This window comes from Oncorhynchus mykiss, chromosome 13 (assembly GCF_013265735.2).
Source record: "Oncorhynchus mykiss isolate Arlee chromosome 13, USDA_OmykA_1.1, whole genome shotgun sequence".
Taxonomy (NCBI): Eukaryota; Metazoa; Chordata; class Actinopteri; order Salmoniformes; family Salmonidae; genus Oncorhynchus; species Oncorhynchus mykiss.
Window position 1 is genome coordinate 57148480 of NC_048577.1, and position 13490 is coordinate 57161969.

At 41.9% G+C, this 13490-nt stretch overlaps 2 protein-coding genes across 3 annotated transcripts; both read left to right on the forward strand.

Annotated features, from left to right (window-relative positions):
• The first annotated feature begins 834 nt into the window (after window positions 1-834).
• LOC110486874 (mitochondrial thiamine pyrophosphate carrier) lies at window positions 835-7508 on the forward strand. The gene is made up of 7 exons (XM_021558706.2): window positions 835-913; window positions 1705-1873; window positions 3834-3989; window positions 4321-4491; window positions 4899-5079; window positions 5346-5476; window positions 5616-7508. Exons 2-7 carry the CDS (start codon window positions 1742-1744, stop codon window positions 5793-5795), a joined length of 951 nt encoding a protein of 316 aa, XP_021414381.2. The 5' UTR covers window positions 835-913; window positions 1705-1741; the 3' UTR covers window positions 5796-7508.
• Window positions 7509-7606: 98 nt separating this feature from the next.
• Window positions 7607-13413, forward strand: LOC110486882 (MIF4G domain-containing protein B). 2 transcript variants are annotated; one of them, XM_021558721.2, is made up of 6 exons: window positions 7607-7756; window positions 8587-8680; window positions 8948-9075; window positions 9490-9645; window positions 10157-10249; window positions 10551-13413. In XM_021558721.2, the coding sequence occupies exons 2-6, from the start codon at window positions 8602-8604 to the stop codon at window positions 10776-10778; spliced, it is 684 nt and encodes a 227-aa protein (XP_021414396.1). In that variant the 5' UTR covers window positions 7607-7756; window positions 8587-8601; the 3' UTR covers window positions 10779-13413. The 2 variants fall into 2 exon arrangements, with proteins under 2 accessions (XP_021414396.1, XP_021414397.1); XM_021558722.2 differs by having other exon boundaries at window positions 8966-9075.
• Window positions 13414-13490: the final 77 nt, after the last annotated feature.

The window sequence follows — 13490 nt, forward strand, 5'->3', positions numbered from 1 at the left end:
TTATGTCATGCAATAAAATGCAAATTAATTACTTAAAAATCATACAATGTGATTTCTTTTAGATTCCGTCTCTCACAGTTGAAGTGTACCTATGATAGAAATGACAGACCTCTACATGCTTTGTAAGTAGGAAAACCTGCAAAATCGGCAGTGTATCAAATACTTGTTCTCCCCACTGTATGTGTGAGCGACCAGGTATTCAACCAGGTTCATCTGCATGACTCAATACCACCTTAGCTCACTGATCTAAAGGCACTCTGGGAAATAACATAAGTCTTCAGGTCTCAACCACCTCCTTCCACACTATATTGAGACAGAGCCAACAAAGTAGACATTGTTCTTTCTCACCAGCGTTGACTCTGTAATGATTATAATAAACGTCACATCATCTATATGACCTTTGGATTCAAACAGACTTTCAGCTCTGATTTTATTGTCCTGCTGTACTTTATCATAATGTGATTGTTACAATATAATGAGTCTTGGTCACAGACTGTTTAAATTTCTCTTTTCTACAGTCAATAAAATGGAAAATTGTGCAGTAAATCAATGTTATTGGACCTTTAACAATATTGTTGTAGAGCATCAACCTTAGGCTGTCTTGTTTTTATTTATTTGATGACTTTTGTACAATATACTTTTCCTGAAACTATGCAGACGTTGTGATACAGTACTGAATGTTGAGACTGGTCACTTAACAACAGTGACATCTTGTGTCATAAGGGGAACACATGTAGTGCAACTGGGATTGCAGGGTCACGTGATCCATCCCTCCATGCGGATTGGTTCGATTTGCACCATTCTCCAGATTGGTTTGAGTAAGCTAAATTGTATGAAAAGAAGTACATGTAACCTTATCAGTCCTTCACCAACTATTCTTTCACACATTTCCATGGAAGAGCAGCACATAAAAGTGAGTCGACAGTTCTACACATTTTAGCTATAAATTGCGAGCTAGATTGAAGTAAACCAGATTGAGTGGCTACGCTAGCTAACCTCATAGTTATGCCAAGGTCCTGTCCTCTATGGTATTTTTTGAAGAACGTTAATACCTACTGTATTTACTATGAATAATCACTGCAACTAATGTACCGAAGAATAGGACGTGATCATCAATTGCAGTCAACGTGTGTGATCTCCACATGTGTCTGATTAGGAGGAAGGGCTGATCAATAACTTGGTAGTTAGTTAGCTAGTTAGGCAACTCAACAACAGTTACTATAGCTGTCAGCTAGATGCAGGTGTCATGTCAACATCAGCAGAGTCAACTTCCATCACACATGATTGATCAGTGGAAGTTGCCTGATGACTCTTTTATACAGCTACTAACTATCTCTAGTGGCAGTGATGCACAAATAAGTGATACAGAATTGGCTTCCAATAAAAATAGCAACATACTGAATCGTGAATCACAATAGCCTATCCATATTTACAGTGACTCTCTCAGAGAAACTACTAGTCACCCTGTATACAGTGGAGGCTGCTGAGGGGAGGACGGCTCATAATAATGTCTGGGACGGTGCAAATGGAATGCCGCAAATGGAATGCCGTAAATGGAATGCCGCAAATGGAACGGCATCAAACCATGTGTTTGATGTATTGAATACCATTCCACTGACTTCGCTCCATCCATTACCACAAGCCCGTCCTCCCCAATTAAGGTGCCACCAACCTCCTGTGCTGTATAACATGTTCTCTCCCCAGACCTGAGGTCCTCTGGTGAGGCTGCTGTGGAGTCATCATGGTGGGCTATGACCCAGGGTCTAAGGGTGCTGCTCCAGCCCCAGAAGATGCAGCCCTGTCTGGGTCAGCCGCAGGCATGGTGACCCGAGCCCTGATCAGCCCCCTGGATGTCATCAAGATAAGATTCCAGGTACAGTAAGCATCAGATGGATATTATTGTGGTGCATGTTTTAGTTGCATGGCCACTTTGGACCCTAATCTACTACACAATTAAATGAAACATAATGTAAGTTGGAACTACAGTGCCTTCAGAAAGTATTCAGACCCCATTACGTATTCCACATTTTGTAACATTACAGCCTTATTCTAAAATGTATTATATAGTTGTTTCCCTTAATCTACACACAATACCCCATAAAGACAAAGCAAAAACAGGTTTTTAGACGTTAGCTAATTTATAAAATACAAAACTGCAATATGACATTTACATAAGTATTCAGACCCTTTACTCAGTACTTTGTTGAAGCACCCTTGGCAGCGATTACAGCCTTGCGTCTTCTTGGAAATGATGCTACAAGCTTGGCACACCTGTATTTGGGAGAGTTTCTCCCTTCTCTGCAGATCCGCTCAAGAGTTGTCAGGTTGGATGGGGAGTGTTGCTGCACAGCTATTTCCAGGTCTCTCCAGATATGTTCGATCGGGTTCAAGTTCAGGCTCTGGCTGGGCCACTCAAGGACATTCAGAGACTTGTCCCGAAGCCACTCCTGCGTTGTCTTGGCTGTGTGCTTGGGGTCATTGTCCTTTTGGAAGGTGAACCTTCGCCGCAGTCTGAGGTCCTGAGCGGTCTGGACCAGGTTTTCATCAAGGATCTCTCTGTACTTTGTTACGTTCATCTTTACCTTGATCCTAACTAGTCTCCCAGTCCCAGCCGCTTAAAAACATCCCCACAGCATGATGCTGCCACCACCATGCTTCACCGTAGGGATGGTGCCAGGTTTCCTCCAGACGTGACACTTGGCATTCATGCCAAAGAGTTGAATCTTGGTTTCATCAGACCAGAGAATATTGTTTCTCATGGTCCGAGTGTCTTTAGGTGCCTTTTGGCAAATTCCAAGCGAGCTGTCATGTGCCTTTTACTGAGGAGTGGCTTCCGTCTGGCCAATCTACTGTAAAGCCTGATTGGTGGAGTGCTGCAGAGATGGTTGTCCTTCTTGAACCCTCTCTCATCTCCACAGAGGAACTTGAGAGCTTTGTCAGAGTGACCATCGGGTCCAACAAGGTCCTTCTCCCCCTATTGCTCAGTTTGGCTGGGCGGCCAGCTCTAGGAAGAGTCTTGGTGGTTTCAAACTTCTTCCATTTAAGAATGATTGAGGCCATTGTGTTATTGAGGACCTTCAATGCTGCAGAAATATTTTGGTACACTTCCCCAGATCTGTGCCTCATCACAATCCTGTCTCGGAGCTCTATGGCCAATTCCTTCAACCTCATGGCTTGGTTTTTGCTCTGACATGCACTGTCAACTGTGGGACCTTATATAGACAGGTGTGTGCCTTTCCAAATCATGTCCAATCAATTGAATCTACCACAGGTGGACTCAAGGTTGTAGAAACATCTCAAGGATGATCAATGGAAACAGGAGGCACCTGAGCTCAATTTCAAGTCTCATAGCAAAGGGGTCTGAATACATTCCGAATGCACTGTTTTTGTGGCCAAACCCTAGTGGTTCTGGTAAACATACAACTCGGTTATTTGTGCATGATAACCGCTGCCCAGGCTTTTATGACTCAAACCAAAAAGCTCAGTGTTGTGAGACTCACTGAAATCAAGCTTTTTTTGTCCTGAAGAAGTTTGTTTCATTGCTACTAACCATTGTTTGGTTGTGCTGCATTCTTTTGATGTGAGTCACAGCACCACACCCAGACCCTCAGACACCACTGGGCATGCCCAGTTTCTCACAACACACTGGTGGCCATGGCAACACACACTGATGATGTGCTCAGCATTTGCTAGGGAATGACTTACAACTGTGTGTGTGTGTGTGTGTGTGTGTGTGCATGTGCATATGTGCATTTCGTCCTACACAAGAATGTCTATAGCAGAATGTCCTCTTTCCCCTGTCTGACACTACACACCCCTCCTTGCGTACACAGTTGCAGATAGAGCGCGTATCGTCAAGGCACCCTGAAGGGAAGTACTGGGGTCTGTTCCAGGCATCACGTTGTATCCTGGCAGAGGAGGGGCTGCCTGCCTTCTGGAAAGGACATGTCCCCGCCCAGCTCCTCTCTGTCTGCTTCGGGGCAGTACAGGTAGGGAACATACACTGGGGCATTTTTCCTGTCAGAATGCCCTGTTGTATGTCACACAGTGTTGTGGTTGAATGAGTTGTTTTCTGACTCAACTCTTTGTCCCTAGCTAGCCGTTGCCCTGTAACGCCTCAATAGCATATCTCACATGGTAGTGGGTTGATAGATTATAATATATAGTCATGTGCCTCACTTTTTTTTTCTCTCTCGTGTTTTTATCCCTGTGGTCTCCATTCATGGCTGTGCTGTATAACTTGGCACTGTTGTCTGCATTTTGTGTTTTCATCTGTGCTTTAAGGTTGTGTTTTAAGGCTGTGTTTTCATCCCTCCATAGTTTGCCAGCTTTGAGTTCCTGACTGAGATGACCCACAAGAGCACCGCATATGACAGCCAGACAGCAGGGGTGCACTTTGTGTGTGGCGGTCTGGCCGCCTGCTCTGCCACTGTAGCCTGCCAGCCACTAGACACACTGCGAACACGCTTCGCAGCTCAGGGAGAGCCCAAGGTGAGAGACAAAGAAAAACATACAGTATGAATCTATCGAAAAGCATTAGCTTTATTGTACCATTATCAAAAGCAGTAATAGTCCATTAACTCTGCAACCCATAATTTGCCAAGCACCAAAACGACAACCACACAATTTCAACCAGTAATTTATTATTTATAAACTAAATATGCATTTATAGTAAACTAGGTATAATAATTAACTGTCAAACTACTTAACCCCTTAAAAGGATCATTTAGAAAAATGTAACATCTTTATTTAGATATTTGTTTCCTTACCTTGAAGGCAGTCTATGGACAAGGAGTGACTGTAATCCACACTTTGGCTTTGTTAAAGTGTTATCATTGTATCTTTGGCTTGTGCTACTGATAGCTATTAGCTAACCACAGGCATCATCTGTAACATAGGTGTATGGCAGCCTGAGACATGCTGTGTCCACCATGTACCGCACTGAGGGGGCCCTGGGGTTCTACCGTGGCCTGGGCCCAACACTGGTGGCAGTGTTCCCCTACGCAGGCCTGCAGTTCTTCTTCTACAAGGTCCTCAAGAACCTCATGGGACCACCGCCCAAGGACAGCAACGTCGGAGGTCAGTGGCCAGTGTAGGGATGGTCATGCCTTTGACCACATGACACTGTTTAAATACACAACACTGTACACATAGCAATGACTGTTAAGGGTATAGGGCCTAGAAACTAGAATATAACCTCGGCTTGGCTAGCAAACAGGAAACTAACTATGTAACTAGGGCCTGGATAGTGCCCAGTACCACTGACTGAACACAAATACATGACTTTGAAGGATAGTGGCCTAGAAACTACCTGAACATTACTGCTTGTTTCCTTTCTATTGTAGGCAACCTCAGAAGCTTGGTATGTGGAAGCTGTGCTGGAGTCATCAGCAAGACAATGACCTACCCCTTTGACCTCATCAAAAAGAGACTGCAGGTGGGAGGGTTTGAAGAAGCCAGAGTCCACTTTGGACAGGTACGATAGACATCTTATTACTTTGTCTCATTCAGTCATGTGCCTGACAGCAGGTCTTATATTAGAGCGAAGATGGCTGTCATACGGGGCATCCATCTACATGACATTGAAGTGTGTTGTTTCTGCTTACTGTGTGCAGGTGCGGGAGTATGGTGGCTTTGTAGACTGTGTGTCCCAGATCGCCAGAGAGGAGGGTCTCCGGGGCTTTCTCAAAGGCCTATCTCCCAGCCTAGTGAAAGCAGCTGTCTCCACGGGCTTCACCTTCTTCTGGTATGAGTTCTTCCTTAATGCCATACAGAACCTGAAGGGCAGCCAGTGAGCAGAGGAGCTCTGGGTAGAAGTTGCTTTTAGGCACAGATCTAGGATCAGCTCAACCGCTCCAAATTCTAATCTCAACCAATATGGGGAAAATGTGAAAATGGACCATAGAGCAGTGTCTAGGGCAGCATTTCCCTAACTTGGTCCTCGGGACCCCAGGGGGTACACATTTTGTTTTTTGCCCTAGCACTACACAGCTGATTCAAATGATCAAGGCTTGATGATTAGTTGATTATTTGAATCAGCTGTGTAGTGCTAGGGCAAAAACCAAAACGTCCACCCGGGGCCAGAATCGAGTTTAGGAAACCCTGGCTTAGGGGCAACTGAAGAAGCAGAGGAACTCAAAGCACTGGAAAAGAAAGGAGGGAATGGCAGAATCACGCACATCTACATCGTACATGCCATATCCCCATCCCACTGGTGATAGGAGTCAACATTGCTGGGAAGAAGAAAAAAAGGCTCTCCTTACTGCTGTTTACCTATAGTGTATCTTATAAGTTGGGAAAGTCTAGGTGTGGTGCTGCTCTGGACCTTCCACATAAGGAATGATGTCACCTCACCTTACCGTGTGTTTGTTGTCAGTGTCCAAACACCTTGATGTTAGTATGTCTATACTGGAACTCTTTGCTGTTGTTTTTACACTATACTCATGGTTTGTGGTGCACAGTCTATATTGAGGACAGGAAGCCTGTTACTTTTAAAGACTTTTGTAATTGACCAAAAATTGCCATATTTGTAACTGTTATTGTAACAATGTGTTCTGTTTCAACTACCTGCAGAATTGCCTTATTTGATGGGCAGCATAGGGAGGATATAACCATTGTCTTAGATCATGTACTGAGAATATACCTCTGGAAGTGTTATTCTGTGTTTTGACAGCTGCGGAAGGGGGGGAAATCACTTAAATTCTCCATTTCAATGTTTTGTATGTTAAATTGATAAGCTCAGATGGTTGCTCTTGAAACCGATAGATACCATGGAGCGAAGGGAAAGAGAAATAAATAGTCAGAACCTGGTCAAAGTTGATCCTATCACGGAATGCTCTTTTAATAGGGACGATTCAATACATTTCAGCTAAAAGTTGTGGTGTTAACTAATGTGTTAGCATAGACTCAGTTATCATGCATTCTAAATGAGGTGCAAGGGTTTGTTACTTTCCGAGTGGAATGTGTTTCAATATTTATAACCATTTCTATATGGTTGGTAATGCTTATTTAATAACAGAAGTACATTTACCATCTATGCTGTTTTCAGTTTCCTTTTCTTTGATGTTCTGTACATTCATTTTAAGTGACCTGTTGTAACAGCTTTTATGGCTCAGCATTGGATTGTTTTGCTAAATTCTCAAACTGGCACTTGCTCAGTGCTAAATTAAGACTAAAGAAGCATGACGGTGTATGTTACTTTTAAATATATGACCAACTGAATAAGAGCGTCTGCTAAATGATTAAAATGTAAACGTCTAAACACAGCATATCTAACACTGTATTTAAAATTGAATATTTATTCTATGTATGTTTAATGCTGGAAAGATTGCACTTGGTGGGACAATTTCTTGTACTATGTGTAACATTGTGTCGGCTACTGCTGCACGGTACAAAGTGGTGGCAGGTGTGTCAGTCTATATTTGGGTTTTTATTTAAAACGCATTGTATCGTACAATGCTTTGTTATTTTTGAACTGTTTTTGAATAAAGAAAATGCATGCAAATGAACCTGTCATTGGAATGATATAGTCAGAATAGAACAGATTGTAATAATGTGGGTTTCGTCTATGGGTAAACAGTTTATTTAACGTCACTGGACACTTCTCCCTAGGCGTCAGTGCGCATTTTGTCCAATACTGTTGGAACACAGCGCGTGCGCAGAAAGCACTCAGGAAGTGAGGAACAAACAGCACAGCACAGCACAGTGGAGGGTGTATGTACAATGTAATCACTGCTTCAAACTCAACTTTAGGAAAGTAAGTCTTGATTTAAGTTTATATTTAGAAACCTGAACGAACATAATTTGAGCTCTTGTAAATCAGACTTGGCAAGTCAGTTAGTTTAGCTAGCTAGCCACTCAACAACTCCTTTTCAAACATATTCGCTTGGTAACTAACGTTATCTGTGTAACAAGTCGTTAACTAGCTAGCTAGTTGTTTCGTTACTAATTTTAGCAGCTAGTTAGATAGCTAGCTAAATTGTACCGACTTTTTGCATTAATTGCGTGCATGTTTAGTAGCAGCCAATTTTTTTTTTTTCGGTAGCTCGATCCAATCTCTTATGGTGAAATATTAATACCGCTAACTGTTACCGGTATTTATTGCTGGGTTGGCATGTAGTGCAGTTTGATGCAACGGGACAGGTTGCTGCTAGTCTCGTACACCAGACTTGCTGCCCTTCCATATCCTGGGAACGAGGTTAGGCTGCTGCAAAGGTTTCGTTTGTTTGAAAATGCAACTCCTGACCCAGTAGAAGTCATGCAATTTCATTGTGACTTTTTACAATGGATGGGTGGACAATGCATCCTCTAACATACAAATGGCAATTAACTATTGGTATTTGAAGATATGATAAATCTGTTTCTACATTGCTTGTATGCAAACTACCTTTTTATTTGGGCAATATTAGAGGAACTGCTTATGTTGGCTTAATCCCCCATATCCCCCTATGAAAGAGGCCTGGGGGGCAGCCAGATTGATGACAACAGCGTTAGACAGCTTTGTGCTGAGACATAGTTCTGTCTAATGAATTTCGCTTGAAATGATGTTTGAAAACATAGTCTGTCTGTATCCATGGTCTTTTTCAGTATCACTTGTAAAAAATGGAAAACTGTAAAGAGGACTACAAGATTCAGTCTTTCGACTTGGAGACCCAGAATCTGCTGAAAACGGCCCTGAAAGGTCAGTCCCTAATGTAGTGATTCTGTGAAAAATCAACAGTCAGATTGATAATGTTTTGTTTTTACAATTAAGTACATAGTACAGTGTCATGTTCATTAGTGCAAACCGTAGCAATAGATTTCAACAATTTTGCAACAGAAAAAGAAAACAACTTTGTTATTGGGCATGTTCAGATGCAACCTTGCCGATTCAGAGCGTTATTGTCAAATGTTGTGCCTATTGAACGTGACCCAGTAGCAAGTGTAAGTGTGGCTGTCTTTGGATTAGCCCTCTCTCTGCCCTCAGAGCCCAGCACGGTGGACCTGGAGAAGGTGTCCAATGTCATCGTGGACCAGTCTTTGAAGGACCAGGTCTTCAGCAAAGAGGCAGGACGCATTTGCTACACTATCGTTCAGGTATGGTAATAATCACCTTAAAACTACTTGCCTTTCTGGCTGATAGTAATGGTGGTAACAACAGTAAGGGGAATTATCTTTGACTAGGGCTTCACACCTAGGCCTAGAACATGGTGTGAACTAAAGCTGGAGTTTGACTGTAAACAAGGTCAAATGAGCTCCTCTCTAGAAGCTCAGATCTAAGATCAGCTTACCGTCTTCAAATCCTAACCATTTGGTGGGTGGGCAGCTTAGGGGTGGTGGGGATCAAGGGGTTTATCATTGTCAAATGGCAACTCAATCCTACTCAACCCAATCCTACTATTTTGCTCCCCGGGATCAGTGCTTTAACTTCCTAGTTGTATATATCCATAGACTGGAACCATACAGATGCTTATGGCTGTGTGTGATCTTGTTCTCTACCACAACTTGCAGGCTGAGGCCAAGCACAACAACGGAAACGTGTTCCGGCGGAATCTGCTCAACCGGCTGCAGCAGGAGTTCGTGGCCCGGGAGGACACACGGCTTCGCTCGCTGCAGGAGTGGGTCTGCTTCGTCACCTTCATCTGCAACGTCTTCGACTACCTCAAGGTATGAGCCAAAACATTCCAGAATCCCTATTCATATTCTAACTGGAGATATCTAACAACCTATTCACAAGACTGAACTGAGCCAAGCTGTGCTGGGCATCCATCATAATTGCTGGAACCGTGCTGGAAAGAACATTGTACAAGGACAATATCCAAAACCTGCGCAGTACGGTTCATCCCTATAGTGTGAATCGGGCATCGTACTCTCCAGTTTTATTTGAGCTATTTCTTCATGGAATTTTTTATTTTTTAATCTTTATTTAAGTAGGCAAATCAGTTAAGAACAAAATCTTATTTTCAATGACGGCCTAGGAACAGTGGGTTAACTGCCTTGTTCAGGGGCAGAACGACAGATTTGTACCTAGTCAGCTAGGAGATTCAAACTTGCAACCTTTCGGTTAGTAGCCCAACGCTCTAACCACTAGGCTACCCTGCCACCCCAAAATATATACGCATAGAAGCTTTTCTTATCAATTAAATGTTAACAGGTCCTTGTGTTTTCCCCTCCCCAGGTGAACAACATGCCTATGGTGGCTCTGGTGCATCCTGTGTTTGACTGCATGTTAAGGCTGGCTCAGCCTGACTCATTGAACAATGAGGAAGAGGTGGGTCAAATATGGCACAGCACCTTTTTTAGTATTTCAACTGAGGACATATTTCAATTGTCTCTCACTTCTTAAAGTGCAATATGTTGGTTATTTACCAAACATACATTTCAGATTAAAGGGAGAACCAAATTTAAATGTTTTTGCTAAAATGTTTGGCTTTATATAGTGGCTACTGTTTGAAATCTGAAAACAAATGTACATGCTATAGCCGGAGTACATCTCTGAATGTGATTTCCCCTTCTCTGATAATGATATGCTTTGTTTAATATTGGTGCTCCTTTGCTTCTCCTTCCCCCAGGTAGACTGCCTGGTGCTCCAGCTGCACCGCATTGGGGACCAGCTGGAGAAGATGGACGGACAGAAGATGGACGAGCTCTTCTACCTGCTGCGGGACGGCTTCCTACTGCAGGAGGGCCTGAGCTCCATGGCCCGTCTTCTGCTACTGGAGATCCTGGAGTTCAGAGCCGGGGGCTGGATGCTCAGCGACACGGCCCAGAAATACTACTACAGCGAAGTCACCGACTAGACTGAGGCCAGGCCAGGCTACAGTAGGTGGATGGTGTTCAATAGGAACAACATGGGATTGGACGAGCTCGGGTTGGAATCTCCCGTTTCGTGTCTACTGAATGTGACCCTGAATGATAGTATTGGGAGAGGGGCTGCATCGTGGATGATTCCAGAAAGGACACTTTTTTTTTTGCTGGGCTTTGCCATGGGGTAGCCACTGGTCAGTGTGGTTAGCAGCAGGGATATTTCCACTAGCCAGATAGTCGGTTTGAAATGTGCAATTGTAAATGGTTGTTAAAAGGTTTTTTTTTTGGCGAGAGGTGTATTTGAATTGGATTGGTTTGAAGCAAGTTTGACTGATATTTTGTGGGTTTTGAATTGCAGTTTTTACTCCAGTCAAATGATTTATTATTAATCCCTTTGCTTTCTGACATTCCAATGTTATGAGACATTTCACTATTCTACATAAGTAGTTCAGATACACATTCCAGTCACGTGGGCTTGACCATGATTGAGTTAATCTTATAGATCTTCTGCCAGTCGTTACCGATACTGTTTTCAAAGATGATGATCTTCGTAAATGTTTCTACAAAGAATCTTGAGAGGTCTGCAGAACTTTTCGAGAGCTTAGACATTCATTAGGCCCAAGTGAATGTATGAATCAAATTATGATCTTACAATCAATGCTTTACAAAATAGGCTGCTTTTACACAGACAGCCCAATTCTGGTCTTTATTTTGTTTTAACAGTCATTTGTATTTTTACCAATCAGATTAACTATTTTGCCAATAATTAGGCGAAATATCAGAATTGGGCTGCCTGTCTAAATACAGCCATATGGTCCAAATCAATTGGACAAAATACTTTACAGTCAACTTTAGTTTTAAAAGCACCTGTTGTTTGAGTGGTAGATTAAAATGACTGAAAAGCATTTTGGCCTGAGTTGAGGGATTTTTGACAAAATCAATCAAACAAAAGATAAACACAACGCATGTAACTCCACGTGGGTCCACCCTGCTGCCAATGACTCTTAAGCCTCTTCGTTTCCTCTGAGGTCAAAAAGCACATGACAAGAGAGGGTGACAATTTGGTATTATTAGGATTTGGGACCAAGAGATTTGTCATAAGTAATTTGTAATATTTCCTTTCTGAAAATATCAATATATTTAACTTTTTATGGTCTGAATCCTAGTTTCTGAATTGTTAATATCACAAGTTTATCTGAAAAATAGTTTTGTAGTACATGTGATGCCAGTATAGACAGCAATATCGTCAAAGCTGGACGTTCTAGTCAGTTTTTGCTGATTCTAATAAGAACTAGTTTTGCAGATGTTTTTGTATTCACAAGTCTCTAAGAGGTACTGTACCTCTTTTAAACGACATAGTCCACACTTTGGTGCTACAAAATGGATGCTGGCTTTTTGCTTTCGGCTTGGGAAAACTGTGCACCACAATGCAAACATTTATTCAGTTTGGAAGCTGAGAATATTACTGCATTATAGTGACTTTATAAGTTCTGTCTGGCTGTTCACTACTCGTTGCTGTTAGATTTTCAAAACAGTAGTACGTCTGAGATTCATTCCACCAGCACTAAGCTTTTACCAGCTTCACTTTATTGAAGAAGTCCACATCTACTCGTTTTTGTAGTTCAGAATATGTATGTTTTATAATGTTTACACTGTGTGCTGACCGAGTGCTTTAATACGCTCACAAAACCAAACACGGTGTCTTGGAAAAACCACTGACCACAATCAAACAGCAGACTATTTCTAGGTCCTGTTCCAATATCTATAACATTCATCTATCCTTCCTTCCTCATAGTAATCACTGATCCATTGCAGATATTTTTCCTACCCTAGTTATGTCAGCTCAGTGATTACTGGAAGAAAGTGAGGGAGGCATGGGGAATCGTTGATAATTCCAGCAGGGACATTGACTGAATGAAACTCTTTGAAGAGGGAAGAACCATATCATTTTTTTGAAGATATGATCACAAATATTGTGTTAGTTAGTAGGCTATTTTAGTAACCTCTGTTGGCCCTAGTGAAGTTGTCGAATAGATTGAAACGTTTATTTGGTAATAGTAGTTGTGGAATCGGAATAGTAACACTTGGGTGACTGACATAACTTTTCTATAGTTTTACATTTAGTTCACTAGATCAGTGTTTCTCAAGTTTATTCAAAACTGTGATTCTCAGTGTACATTAAGCAAGCACTAAAATAAACTTTTTGGTCATCCACTAGTTTGAGCATATTTGATAGGGCCATGATGTTGAAAGAAGATTATTGAAGTAAATGTGTATATGCTATAGGGCCTATTTATTTGCTACATAAAGTAGTCATTCAGTAGAAACCTAATTTGAACAGGAAGTGCAGCACTCACAATTTGCCTACTAGTGGTTTGCGTACATGCCATTTGTTTTACACAGAATTACCAAATAAGTTTGAGCATTTTGTACATTTATCTACCCAAGTAGATATAGAAAGTTTGAGTTTACTGCGTGAAGACAGAGCTCAGTGTATATTTTCCTATAAATATTTCCATTACTGTAGTTGGGTATCTGTTCAAATGTCAGAAGTACCAACATTGGTCAGTTTCATTTTTGCTACTGCTGTACATTGACTGAAGATGAATAAAATTAAAATAAAATCGACCTGGGTTTTACCTAAGCTTTTATTTATTTGAAGATGTCACTGAATGCACCTATATTGTAAATACAGTATGTGATCA